This window comes from Manis javanica, chromosome 11 (genome assembly GCF_040802235.1).
Source record: "Manis javanica isolate MJ-LG chromosome 11, MJ_LKY, whole genome shotgun sequence".
NCBI lineage: Eukaryota > Metazoa > Chordata > Mammalia > Pholidota > Manidae > Manis > Manis javanica.
Window position 1 is genome coordinate 93,741,824 of NC_133166.1, and position 14,234 is coordinate 93,756,057.

General features: G+C 34.8%; 1 protein-coding gene across 1 annotated transcript in view; it reads right to left on the minus strand.

Moving 5' to 3' along the window:
• TPR (translocated promoter region, nuclear basket protein) overlaps window positions 1-14,234 on the minus strand; it is a 78,393-nt gene that overhangs the window by 13,669 nt on the left and 50,490 nt on the right. The window contains exons 40-45 of the mRNA XM_073216911.1: window positions 11,714-11,911; window positions 5,474-5,605; window positions 5,201-5,291; window positions 3,189-3,373; window positions 1,914-1,982; window positions 1,705-1,799 (exon numbers count right to left, since the gene is read on the minus strand). Coding sequence (XP_073073012.1) covers window positions 1,705-1,799; window positions 1,914-1,982; window positions 3,189-3,373; window positions 5,201-5,291; window positions 5,474-5,605; window positions 11,714-11,911 — 770 coding nt within the window. The remainder of the gene's footprint in view (window positions 1-1,704; window positions 1,800-1,913; window positions 1,983-3,188; window positions 3,374-5,200; window positions 5,292-5,473; window positions 5,606-11,713; window positions 11,912-14,234) is intronic.

Consider the following 14,234-nt stretch of genomic DNA (forward strand, 5'->3'; position numbering starts at 1 on the left):
CTTATATTTGAGTCTCCCTGTTGATGTACTGAAAACAACACAAACTCAGTATGAGACAAAAATTAAAAAAATTAAAAAAAAACGTTCCACCGATGTCATGAGAGAAAGTTTGTCCTAGTTTCCACTGCTCATAGACAAATCAGGCCACCTCTCTAATCTATTTCTTATCTGAAAGTTCAGTAGATGGTTCCCAAGATCTAGAAAATCAGATGGCTAGAAACTTATTTTCCCCCTTGTTCTAATAACACTATTCTCTGCTTCCTGCCCCTCTTTGCCCACGTCTTACCCTCTCCTTCCTTGGCTAGCTGGTTACTAATGTTTATGGATTATACCCATGTAGTAACTCTTGAATCTATTTTCTTTTAGAATCTGTTTTCTTTTCCATTTCAACACTACTGCTTTAGTAAACACATTCTCTTTCAGGCTGATTTTACGACCTGTCTCTATAAAGTTACTCTTCTATGGAAGAACACTGAGTTTTTCTGAGCTATGTGAGAATGCTGAAGACTGGCTGGTACTCAGAAGCTGTTCCCTGGAGTGAGTGTTTCTGACTGGCTGACTTTTGGAAGGGAGGGATGACACTGACTGGTTGGCTTATAAGATTTTGTTACCTGAGGTGAGTTGTAGTTAACTGAGCAAGTCTGAAACAGGTTCTGATGGCCATAATGTGATCATGTGCTACAGACCAATCAATCCGTTTCCAAGCTTGTGGAAAGTTTTAAATTCTGATCTTCAAGCTCATCCTGATAATTTAACAAATACTTCAGCTACAATTAAACAAGTATACTTTCACAAGGATAAAAAGCCTTTTTATCTTGTGAGAAAAGTGGTATAGCACAACAGTTAAAATAGGTTCTAGAGATAGACTAACTGCTTTGAAACTGAAAACTGTTACTTCCTGACAGTGTAACCTCTGGCAAATTCACTAACATCTCTGTTCTTCCCTTATATGTAAAAGGGCAACAATAATAGTGTCTACCCTTATAGTTATGAAGATTAATAAAATTCGTTCATGGAAATGCTCAATAAATGTTAAGTACTCTTCCAGGGCTCAATTCGATCTCATCCCCATTAAATCCTCTCAGGTTCTTTTCCCCTAATTTCTGGAATAAAGCAGTTCTTCATTTATAATAACAAAGCCTATAGCTTAAGTCTCTATTCTCCTCCTAGATCGTGTAGGCTAGTTATCTATTCGTATGTTTGGCTTTTATGATAACACTATTCACCTTCATTCTCCATGATCTACAAGGCATTTACTATGTGCCAGGTAATATGTTACCATGAGCATATTAAACACATTAAACATAAATTAATTCACTTGGTTCTCACAACTTACAAGGTAGGAATTACTGTATTTTTATTCCCATTAGCAAAATGAGGATACTCAAGAACAGAGAGCCTAAGTAACTTATCACAGCTAGGACAACAGTGGAGAGAGATTTCAAATCCAGGTATTCTGACTTTAGTCTATGCTCTTAATTTCTGTTATACTGACATTAAATTTCTAGTACCTGATGGAAGCAACTGTGTTTCGTTTACTTTTATGTAATTTTCCCCAACACTACATCCTCAACCCTCCTACCCCAAGTGCTCAGTATACAATAGAGAAGGACTTAATAAATAATCAGTCAGATGTAAACAGATTAACAGGGAAGCAGTAAGAATCCATCAGCCACAAAGTATGTTTCTTTTTCATTAACTTACTGAATTGCTTCAGCAAACCCATCAGTACGATGTGGCACCACAAGAGTTGGAGTACTTGGAACTGTTCTGTCTTCATCATCAAAAAAATGCTGCTGCTAAAATTAAGAGAGAAAATAGGAACTAAGCAGGCAAGATAGGAACACACATATGGGTTATACAAGTATTTGCTGAACAAATGAATCACTTTTACATGATGGGTAGATAGTTACCATGCCACCTATTCCTGGAGTCAGTTGAAGCCCACGTCCTACAGACTGCCGCCGAGTCATCTGAATTCTCTGTGTCAAGAAAAGAAATACATTTGTTTTAAGGAATTACCCAATGACACAAAAACCACATACATATCAGTAGTCATAGCTTATTCTGCTGATAATAAAAGAACTGAAATATTAGCAAATAATGTAATCATCATGATATTTTTCTCAGGAAAAACTGCTACTAATCTTATAGTCAAATCATTTTTTTTAAAGTGACAAATTTTTAATGATAATGACTATCAAATATTAACCAAAGGACAAAATCCTTTATTAACCCAGCAAAATATTAACCAATATGTAAAACCAATCTTTGATCCTATCTTATTGGTATGGAACTGAGTTCCTATCTCCTTAGTTTAAAATGTTAGTAAGTATGCCTTTGGATCTTAAGGCTTAATTACCTTTTAGAGTTCAAATAGCAGTATGACTTCACATAAATTGTTTCCCAATTTAGACAATTCTAAATAGACAGATTTGGTATATTTTGCAGGATCTACACATGATCCTTTAAGGCTTTATACAGTATATTTCCACCTACAAAGGTCAACATCACCTGTGGTTATTTCAGTAGAATCTATACTGACAGTGTTCAGTCTTTACAGAATAAGACTTAAGTTAGATACAGAACCTTTGTATTTTTCCTACTATTTCTACAAGAGCTTCTTATCAAGAGATGTCCAGCCCTACTACATACAAAGAGTGCCATGTGTTAAGGGTCATGCACACTATAATTTTAAAAGTAAAAATATGTATGTTTGATGGGAAAAAAATGAGAGAAAAGTGTTCTGTTAAACAGAACACATGCATCTTAGAGAAAGGAAACTTCAAAACAGGTTGTGGGTAGCTGCTAAAATACAGCTAGCTAAAATTAAATTTACTTTAATTAAAATCCAAGATAACATTTTCCTTTTTTAACTTGCAGAAACAGTGACTAGACTTTTGCTGTAACTATAATCATTTCAACTTATACAACTATTAGTAAGCCTTGTCTTTCCAAATTTTACTTTCACTTCCATTTATGAAGTAAATTACTACCATATTTCAAAGGAAAAGAAATGACATTAGTTTCAATTCAAAAAATTTTATACATGTCAATGTATTACAAAGTTAATTTAATTTCTTGGGAAGGTTGAGGTGGGAGGGGGAAAGAAGTGGAATGGAAAGTAAAGGAGATAATGCTAAAATTCCTTAAAGTTCATTTTTCAGAATAACCAGCACTTTCAATACCTGAACCGGTGGTCCCAACTCCTGAGGTGAAGCGTGAATGGTCAGTCGTGGGGGAAGTGGGTGTGGGGGGCGCCGTGGTGACTGAGGTGCTCGAGGGGTTTGTCTTTCAGAGGCTGATGATGGCTGCTGTTCTCTAGAAATATCTTGGGAAAAAGACGACTCTGCAGTACCTGTATTTCCTTCACCTACAGGAAAAGAAAGCTTATTCTAACTACTGAACTTCCCACAAAATAACTTGGACACTTTATAGAAATATAAATCTCAGCACTAGGAGAGTTCACCTCACTAACATGTTCAGAAGAAAAGCAGTGAGGTGTGGTGGACCCAGAGAGAATGGGTACCCACTACGGCAGCTGTGTGGCCTCGGCAAGTCCCTTACCCTCTTTGAGTCTATCTCTGTTTGCTTAATTGAACAAAGGTAATCTACAAGAAAGGTTTTTCTAAAGATTTCAAATAATGAAATTTGCTTACTATATGATAAAATAACCATTTAATGAATTTTGGCTCATATTACTAAAATGGGCAAATTACCTAAAGGAAAGTCAGATCACTCTATTATAACACTCAGAGTGAAGGAAATTGGGAAGAAGGTTTAAAGTGACACTTTCATGTTTTGGTTTTCCTAGATTATTAGAATATTTAAAGAATATCAGCAGTTTTTTAGATGTCTGGGTTTTCCATATACACGGCAGAAACAACAGAAGCTGTCTCTCATTCTGAAACGTTGAATAGGCTTTCACGGAATTTAGTAGTTTGAAAGTGTGAGGTCTAAAGTCAGATTCTAACTCTAGTACTTAATAGCTCTAAAACCTTCATTAAATCACTTTGCTTGTTTCTCAGATTCTTTACTGGTACCTAAACTTGATCAACTATAAAACTTAAATAACTCAATACAAGTATAGCTGCTCAGAAAAAGCATTTTATGTGAAGTACTGGCAATGTGCCAAATCCATGTACTGCCTTAATTTTAGCCAGACCACTAGGTATTCAATGAGCGTCTATTATATGATTTGCATCTTGAACACTAGCCCTCACAAGACAACTTCTAGTGAAAATACCCAGAGGCAAAAAAAAAAAGTCCCTCTACATCTCAACTATGTAATACATAAAATTCCTTAAGTCTACAAAATGTTTTATAAAATGTAAATCATTATACAAAGTATCATTAATCTCTCTCCTTTCCTCTATCTTCCTTCAAAAACAATCCTATTTTTCAGTGTATGGTTTATTATTCATTTATTTATTTTTCTCTTAAAAAATTTAAAAGTTGCAAGTTGCCTGCCCTTGCTTTACACCTTAACTCAAATGAGCATATACTTGCACTTTTAAATACACAGGCCTATATGGAAACCGATATACCATTTTCCTATACGTCAAAATACTTAAGGTTTTAGTATATTACTATTAATGATTTTGGCTCACTATAATCTGTAAAGCCAGGATCTTAGGCCAAATCATCAATAATTCTTTAAGATACATTTTAAAACAATTCCAAATTAATTTTCTGATTTCTGCATCCCTCTCTGCCTATAACATTTCAGTGGACCTCCAAAACTCATCTTCAAAGATTTAAGTAAAGCCATGCTATATTGATCAAAAAATCTTTTATTCACTGGAAAACAAGATAATATTGCAAAGCTCCAGTACCCAATAAATCTTTAAACACATTGCTTGATTAGACTGACCTCTTCTGGTTGTGAACTGCTGTTATTGCTGTTGGAAGTCCCTGATTTAATTTTTTCACTTAATAAGAACAGCAGCAACTATGGCATTTATATTATATCACAGATTTCAAAATGTCTACATCTTACAGCAGTCTCAAAAGGAAGAAAAGAGAATAACAGCTGCACTTTACAGTCATAAATATAGTAGATTTTATGAGACTGATAATGACAAAGTTAGAACAAGAGCTAATTTACTAATAGCCATGTTGTATTACCTACATGAATTCTTGTTTAGAAAATATTACCAGAAATAGTCAATGAAAAAGAGAAAAAAAAAAAAAATCTCACCACTGTTTTGAGAGTCAGCAGCTCTCTGATTGCTATCACCTCCACCCATACTTTCCTCTGTTTCTGTACCTGGATCAGTCCCATCACCACCCTAAAAGCAAATAAACCAAATAATTACCTCAAAAAATAATGAACCAAACTAACCACAGTAAAAAGAAAGAAACAAATAAACCTCACATCCTGAGCATACAGTCCTTTGTATATTCTTAGAAAACAAAAGTTTTCTAAGCAAGTGCTTAAAGAAAACAGATGGTAAAAATTCTAGCTAGTCACCTCAGCATCGTCAGCTTCATATCCATCATTGCCGTCTGCACTACCAGTGCCCTCATTGCTATCATCACCCTCGTCTCCCATCCCTGTGTCATCTTCATCATCATCATCATCATCTTCGTCTTCTTCATAATCCTAATGGAAAAATTCCCAAGTACAAAGATCTAAGATATTGCACAAACATTCTGCACATCTTGATACCATACGCTTAGAAATTTAAGCAAACACATCATTAATCAAGATACAGTAGTTATCCTTAAAGTTCTACAAGATCAGCAGTGGCAGGAAATATCACAATTGTGAAGCTTACTGGACTTAGTACAATAATAATTGATTCTGAATTCTGTTTGTATGAGATCAGCTGAAAAAATCTAACATAAATACTCACAAAAGTGGTTCGCTTTTAAATTTAAAAGTGATGCTGAAGAAGAAAATGGTGAAATTATGCTGTACTATGAGCTATTAAGAAACATTAATGAAAAATTCTAAAATGAGAAGCTATCAATATAGGATTAACTCTCAAAATAAAATACAAACTTTCACTTAAAATATGCTGCAATTAGCATGATACCTCAATTATGTTTGAAAAATATTATGGGGCTCCATGAGAAAAAACTATCCTACTTGTTTTTATCTTTAGAAACCAGAGGCTACAATAAAATCCACAGGCGCTTATCAATACAATTAGAGATTAAATTTAATTAATCTAACAAATTTAACAAATCCCAATGGGCTTACAAGCATTAAAAGAAACACACAAAAATCCCTGAGATTTTCTATCATTTGTTCAGTTCTCAATGTCATTATAAAACATTAATCTCAGAACTCATCATAACAGGATAAAAGAAAAGCAAAATAACCTATTTAAACTAAAAGAATTAAAATTTGATGCATTAGTAATCCCAAGGATTTGAGCATTCCATCCAGCATTTTACAAACCCCGGATGATTGGCCAGCCTTGAGATTGAGAAAAAGATGACAGAGTAGGAAGGCAAAGCAGAAATCTCCCACAACACACCACAGAAACAACTACAGCAACTACAAATAACCATGCAAATGACCTGAAGACTGCAGGACAGACCACCTACACCTAGTAGAGAAGACCACATAGAGAAGGGTAAAGTGGCAGAGCTGCCATCAAGCGGGACCCAAGCCCTTCCCTCAGCCCATCTACAAGCAGAAGATTGGGGAACTGAGCACAGAGGAGAGAAGTATGCAAGAACTCTGCACAAGTGGCCCCGGAGATCTGCTCTGGGAACACTAGCCCACACTGCACTGGGCTTTGGTGATTAAAGAGGCTGGACACCAGAGAGAGCTACAGCACTCTGGAAGGCTGACACTCCAGCTGCTTGTGGAGGACAGGCACACTCCTTCAGTCCCGCTGAGACCCAACACAGAGTTAGCAGTTTGAAAGGTTCATCAGAAGCAGTAAGGGTCCCAGAGGTGCAGGGGTTGGACAGAGATATCTCTGGAGGAGAAAGGGCAGGTGGACATTTCCTCAGCTCAGCTGTTTGGGTGCTTGCAAGAGCCATTCCACAACAGTCCAATCCAGAAGGAATGGCATGAAATATTTTATATATTAAAATAGAAGGACCTTCAATCAAGAATCTTCTACCCAGCAGAGTTATCATACAAAATTGAAGGAGAGATTAAGTTTCTCAGATAAATGGAAGTTAACTCATTACACTGCCACTAAACCAGCCTTATGGGATATGTTAAAGGGACTTCTGTAGATGGAAATATTAAGCCTAAATATCATAAGTGCAAATAAGCCCACAATAAAGGCTGTAGACCAAATACTTAATTAGCAAGCATGAAGTTAAAAAACAGAAAAGTAGTATAATCAACAATACACAAAAGCAGTCATGGGATACACAAAAAATGCAATTTTAACACTTAATATAAAAACGTGAAGGAAGAATAAATAACAAGTACCTTTAGACTGTGTTCAAAACAGAGTGACCCAATAGACTGTGATACTTTAAGAATCTATGAACCATGTGGTAATCAAAAGCCTAAGGCCTATAATAGATACACAAAAAATTAAAAAAAAAAATCCAGTCACACTAAAGAAAACCATCAATAACAAGAGTCTAAGAGATGAAAAAAGTATCAGAGAGGAACTACAAAACAACCAGGATACAAGAAATAAAACAGCAATCAGTACACACCTATCAATAACTACCTTAAATATAAATGGACTGAGAGCAATCAAAAGACATACAGGGTGGCAGAATGGATAAAGAAATGAGGCCCATTTATATGTTGACTATAAGAGACTCATTTCAGACCTAAAGACACACAGATTCCAAGTGGAGGGATGGAAAAGGTATTTCATGCAAGTAATAGGGAGAAAAAAGTATGAGTAGCAGTACTTGTATCAGACAAAATAGACTTTAAAACAAAGAAAGTAGCTTGAGACAAAGAGGGTCATTACATAATGGTAAAGGGGTCAGTCCAACAAGAGGATAGAAGCACTACAAATATCTATGCATCCAACATAGGAGCAACTAAACAGTGTAACAAAAACTAACAGAACTAAGGGGACAGACAGGTTGCAACTCAAATCATATTAGGGGACTTTTACACCCCACTTACATCAATGGCAAATCATCCAGACAGAAAATAAATAAGGAAACAAAGGTACTGAACACATTAGGTCAGATGGACTTAACAGATATATACAGGACAATCCACCCAAAAGCAGCAGGACACACATTTTTCTCAAGTCTGTATGAAACGTTCCCTAGATTAGTCACATATTAGGACACAAAAAGAGCCTCAATAAATTAAAAAAGATTGTATCAAGCAACTTCTCAGACCACAATGGTATGAAAGTAGAAATAAATTATGCAAACAAAAAAACCCACCAACACATAGAAACATGCTTCTAAATAATCAGTGGATCAATGAACTATTCAAAGTAGAAATCAAGCAATGCATGGAGATTAATGAAAATAAAAATAGAACAGTTCAAAAACTTGTGGGATGCTCAAAAGCAGTTCTAGAGGGAAGTGCATAGCAATACAGGCTACTTTAGAAACAAGAACAATCTCAAATAAACACTCTAAACTCACAATTAAAGAAACCTGAAAAAGAACAAATTAACCCAAAGTTAGTAGGAAGGACATAATAAAGATCATAGAAGAAATTAAATAGAAAAGAATAAAACATCAATGAAACCAAGAGCCGGTTCTTTGATAAGATAAACAGAGTAGGCAAACCCCTAGCCAGACTTACCAAGAAAAAAAAGAGGACACAAATAAAAATGAGAAATGAAAAAGGATTAGTTAAACTAATGCCACAGAAATACAAAGACTTATTAGATAATTCTATGAAAAATGTATGTGAATAAATGGGACAGTCTAGAAGAAATGGTCAACTTCCTAGAAAAATACAACCTTCCAAGACTGGCGCAGAAGCAGCAGAAAATCTCAAAACAGACCAACTACCAGTAAGGGAACTGACTTGGTAATCCAAAAACTCCGAACAAACAAATATCTGGGACCAGATGGCTTCCCAGCTGAATTCTACTCATCTTTTCAAGAACAGCTAACACCCATCGTTCTTAAAGTATTCCAAGAGGCAGAAGAGGAGGGAGTATTTCCACACTCATTGACGAGGCCAAAATCCCTCTAATACCAAAACTGGAAAAAGACACTACAAAAAAAAAAATTATAGACCTGTACCTGTGACAAACATAAACACAAAAATCCAATCAAACATTAGCAAACTAAATTCAAAATTACATCAAAAGGATCATCCATCATGACCAAGTGGGATTTATTGCAGGGATGCAAGGATGGTACAATATTTGTAAAACAATCAATGTGACATACCATATTAACAAATTAAAGGATAAAAGCCATATGATCACCTAAATAGATGCTGAGAAAGCACTTGAAATTCAACATACATCCATGATAAAAATTCTTAACAAAACAGGCATAGAGTGAATATACCTCAACATAATAAAGGCCATATATAACAAACCCACAGCTATCATCATACTCAATGGAGAAAAGCTGAAACCTTGTCCTCTAAGAGCAGCAACAAGAGAGGCAGCGGTTCCCTCTCCCCACTTTGATATGACACAGCGCTGGAGGATCCAGTCACAGCATTCAGACAACACAAAGAGATAAAAGGCATCCAAACTGGTAAAGAAGAAGTTAAACTGTCACCACTTGCAGATGACATGACACTATATATATAAAAAACCCTAGAGTCCACAAAAGCTATTAGAACTAATAACTGGATTGAGAAAAGTTGCAGGACACATGATTAATATAGAGAAATCTGTTGCACTACTATATACTAACAATAAACTACCAGAAGAAGCAATCAGGAAAACAATGCCACTTATAATTGCATGAAAGAGAACAAAATACCTAGGAATAAACCTAAGTAACGAGGTGAATGACCTATACTCTGAAAACTGTAATATAACTCATGAGAGAAATTAAAGATGACACAAATAAATGGAAATCTATCCTGTGCTTATGGATAGGAAGAATTAATATTGTCAAAATGGCCATCCTGCTCAAAGCAACTTACAGATTCAATGCAATTGCTATAATACCAATGTCATTTTCAGTGAATTGGAACAAATAATCCTAAAATTCATATTGAAACATGAAAGACACTGAATAGTCAAAGCAATCTTGAGAAGAAAAACCATGCTCCCTGACTTCAAGCTATACTACAAAGCTACAGTAATCAAAACTGTACGATTCTGGCACAAGAACAGACCCATAGATCAATGGAATCGAATAGCAAGCCCAGATATAAACCCAACCATATATGTGTCAATTAATATACAATAAAGGAGCCATGAATATATACAATGTGGAAAAGACAGCCTTTTTAATAACTGGTGTTGGGGAAACTGGACGGCTACATGTAAGAGAATGAAACTGGATTACTGTCTAACTCCATACACAAAAGGCAACTCAAAATGGATCAAAGATCTAAATATAAGCCATGAAACCACAAAACTCTTAGAAGAAAACATAGGCAGAAATCTTTTGAACATAAGTATGAGCAACTTTTTCTCCTAGACACATCTCCTCAAGCAAGGGAAATAAAAAATGAAGAAGTGGGACCACATCAAACTAAAAAGCTCTGTACAGCAAAGGACACCATCAACACAACAAAAAGGCAACCTACACTATGGGAGAGTATATTCATAAATGATTTAACCAATAAAGGGTTAAAATCCAAAATACATAAAGAACTCATATGTCTCAACACCAAAAAAACCAAATAACCAGATTAAGAAAATGGGTGGAGGACCTCACATTTTTTCCAAAGAAGAAATACAGATGGCCAAGAGGAACATGGAACATTACGAATCATCAGGGAACTGCAAATCAAAACCACAATGAGATATCACCTCACACCAGTCAGAGTGGCCATCATCCAAAAGACAAAAAATTACAAGTGTCTAAGAGGATGTGAGGAAAAGGGAACCCTCCTACACTGTTGGTAAAAAGTAAATTGGTGCACCAAATGTGGAAAGAAGTATGGAAGTTCCTCAAAAAACTAAAAGTAGAAATACAATATCACCCAATAATTCTACTTCTAGGAATTTACTCAAGGACAAGAAAATCTCTGATTCAAAAAGATACATGCATCCCTATGTTTCTGGCCACACTATTTGTAATAGTTAAGATATGGAAGCAACCAAAGTATCCATAAATAGATGAATGGATAAAGAGTGGTATATATATACAATGGAATACTGTTCAGTCATTAAAAAAGAAAGAAATCCTGACATTTGGGACAACATGGGTGACCCTCAAAGGTATTAAGCTAAGTGAAATAAGCCAGGCGGAAAAAGACAAAAATCATATGATTTCACTTATTTATGGAATGTAAAAACAAAACAAAATGAACAAAATAGTAGACTCATAGACACTGAGAAGTGATTTGTGGTTACCATGGGGGAGGGGTTGGGGTAGGTGGGTGAGGGGATAAAGGGGAACAAGTTCTCAATCATAATGTAGGTTGGTTATGAGGAAAGTACTACAGCATGGAGAATATTGCCAATGATCCTGCAGTGTCTTCCTGTGTTGACAGATAGTAACCGCACTAGTGGGGCTGAGGATTTAATAACATGGGTTAACTATTGAACCACTGTGTTGTATACTTGAAATTAATATTGGTAAGATTGTCAACTGTACATCAATTGAATAAAAATGACAAAAGCCAAAAACCACTGGATGATTTCAAGCCAAATTTTACCTCCTGTTCTCCATCATTTTCATCATCATCATCTTCTTCATCATCACTGTCAATTACAATGACATCATCTCCTTTGCCTTGGCCGTCTTGGGATGAAGTTGTTTGCTGATCTGACTGAAGGGGTCCAAGATCTATTTGTAGAGATTGAGATGTTTCTTCACTGTCTTCCATTGGAGTATAATCTCCCTGGGTGACTCCCTTTAAAATTTTTTTTAAAAAGATAAAAAATTAAAACGTTTTTCAGTCAAGTATACCCAAAATTATCAGTGAACTATTGCAGATCTAAGTAAAAACCAAAAAATACCTATGGACTAGTAACATTTTATGTTAAAAATATGGTTTTCATAACCAGCTACACGCTAAAGAAGATAAATCTGTCTAATTCAAAGATCTAAATATAAGACATGAAACCACAAAACTCTTAGAAGAAAACATAGGCAAAAATCTCTTGAATATAAGCATGAGCAACTTTTTAAAAATTTCTTTTTAAATTAAAAAAATTTCTTTTTAAAACTTTATATTTCTTTACTGTCTCCCTATACACAAACTGTTTCAAATGTCACTGGGTAATTCTCCAATAAAAAAGGGAAAAAGTATATACAGATATATGTGTTCAAAACTACCAGTGTGGTATACTGTAGACTAGTGTTGGTCTGACAGAAACATAATGTAATACACAATGTGATTCACATATGCCATTTAAATTTTCTAGTACTCACTTAAAATCAAAAAAGAAAAGGAAACAGGTGAAATCAATGAATCATAATACATTCAAAATATCATGTCAATATATAACCAATGTAAAATTATTAACCAGATATTCTACATTGTAGAATTTGTAATAACCTTTCAAAATCCAATGTATGTGTTACACTCAGAGCATATTTCAATTTGGACTAGCCATACTTCAAGTGCTTAACAGCCAATGTGGTTAGCTGATAGCACAAGTATAGACCAAAGACAGAAAAAGAATATCCATGGAATATCCTGCAAAATATTATTAAATTTTTTTCTCCAAACCAGAAATAGTCTAGAAAACACACTAAATAAACTATTTATCATTGCACCTCCAAAAAAAACACTCTATCCTAAGCCTTCAAACCACATTAAGGATAACAAATATAAAAATAATTCTTTGCTCAATCTAACCTCGCAATGCCATTTTGGTAGCCACTGAAATGAACTGTAATTTTAACTTTATTTTGATTTTTTGTTGTAAAAAAATTAAGTGTCTACTTTTTGGTTAAGCATTCACAAAATCTATTCTTTATACAAGCAAGAAACAATCTCTTGTGAATTAAGTCATTCATAAGGATTATGTTCACTGTAGCAGAAAAAAATGAGTCATGGAATAATTAAAAATGTGACTCAAAGTGATATGCTTATTTCAAGAAAATCAAACTTAAAAGGAACATCTGCTTCACTGCCAAAAAACTAGAAAAATGAAGTGTTACATATCCAGTAGATAGTGCTGGAAGTGGAATGGAAAGCTAAAGGGCATTTGAGTCACAGACAACTTTGCCATTTTCAAGAAAAAGATTTACAGAGAATATTTAGTGTACTTTATCCAAGTCTGGCAATAATATAGAAATCCACAAATTATTTCAAAATTATGATGTTCCTCAAATATGACACTTTCTTAAAGATACATGAACTATGTCATTTAAAATACTCTGAATTCATTTTGAAGGTTTAGTTTTGTTTTTAGCCAAGCAAAACAGGAAAAATAACAAAGTTAATGCATTTTAAGAACCTAAAATTTACTTGCAATCTATGGTTATTTATGATTAGTTTGAGACATTCCTTAACTCTACAGAAATGATTTTAGAATAAAATGATCTTGACATTTTATACAGACAGAAGGCACTGTTTCAAGCTTAAGAGAACAACTGGAAACCAGACAACCTGAGTTCAAATCCCAGCTCTAATGCTATAAGAACCTGGTTATATTACTTATCAGAGCATCAGTTCCTTCACATAAAAAATAGGGCTGATGTGATTAGTTGATAAATGCAAATTTCTTAGAATAACATTTGACATATAGTAATAAGTTCTGTATTAACCATTAATAGCTAAACTATTAATATTACTATGAGTTCTCAATCTGTGGAGCAGAGAGATGGAAAATAAATAATATATTGAGTGCCGACCATGTGGCAGGTACTAATTTAGGAACAGTATTAAAAAGTATTATTCCAACAGATGGGAAGATTGAGGTTTAGAGAGAACTGATTAATGGCTTGCTTGTAAATCACACAGCTTCTAAGTGGTAGAGTCAGGAATGGAACCTAAAGTTTCGTAGCTTCAGCATTTATGCATTTCCATTAGCGAGGCTGCCGCTGGAGAAACCTCAATGAGGGTTCAAAAAGAAAGATGGGTACAAATTCCATTCCTTTCACAGCTTACTTTAATTCAGTAAGGGAAGGAGGGATTGAACAGAACAAGAGGATCACTGAATGGGGCAGTAGTGGATTAACTCAAGACTCAACCAGCACTTGTCCTTCTTAATAATTAAGAGTGG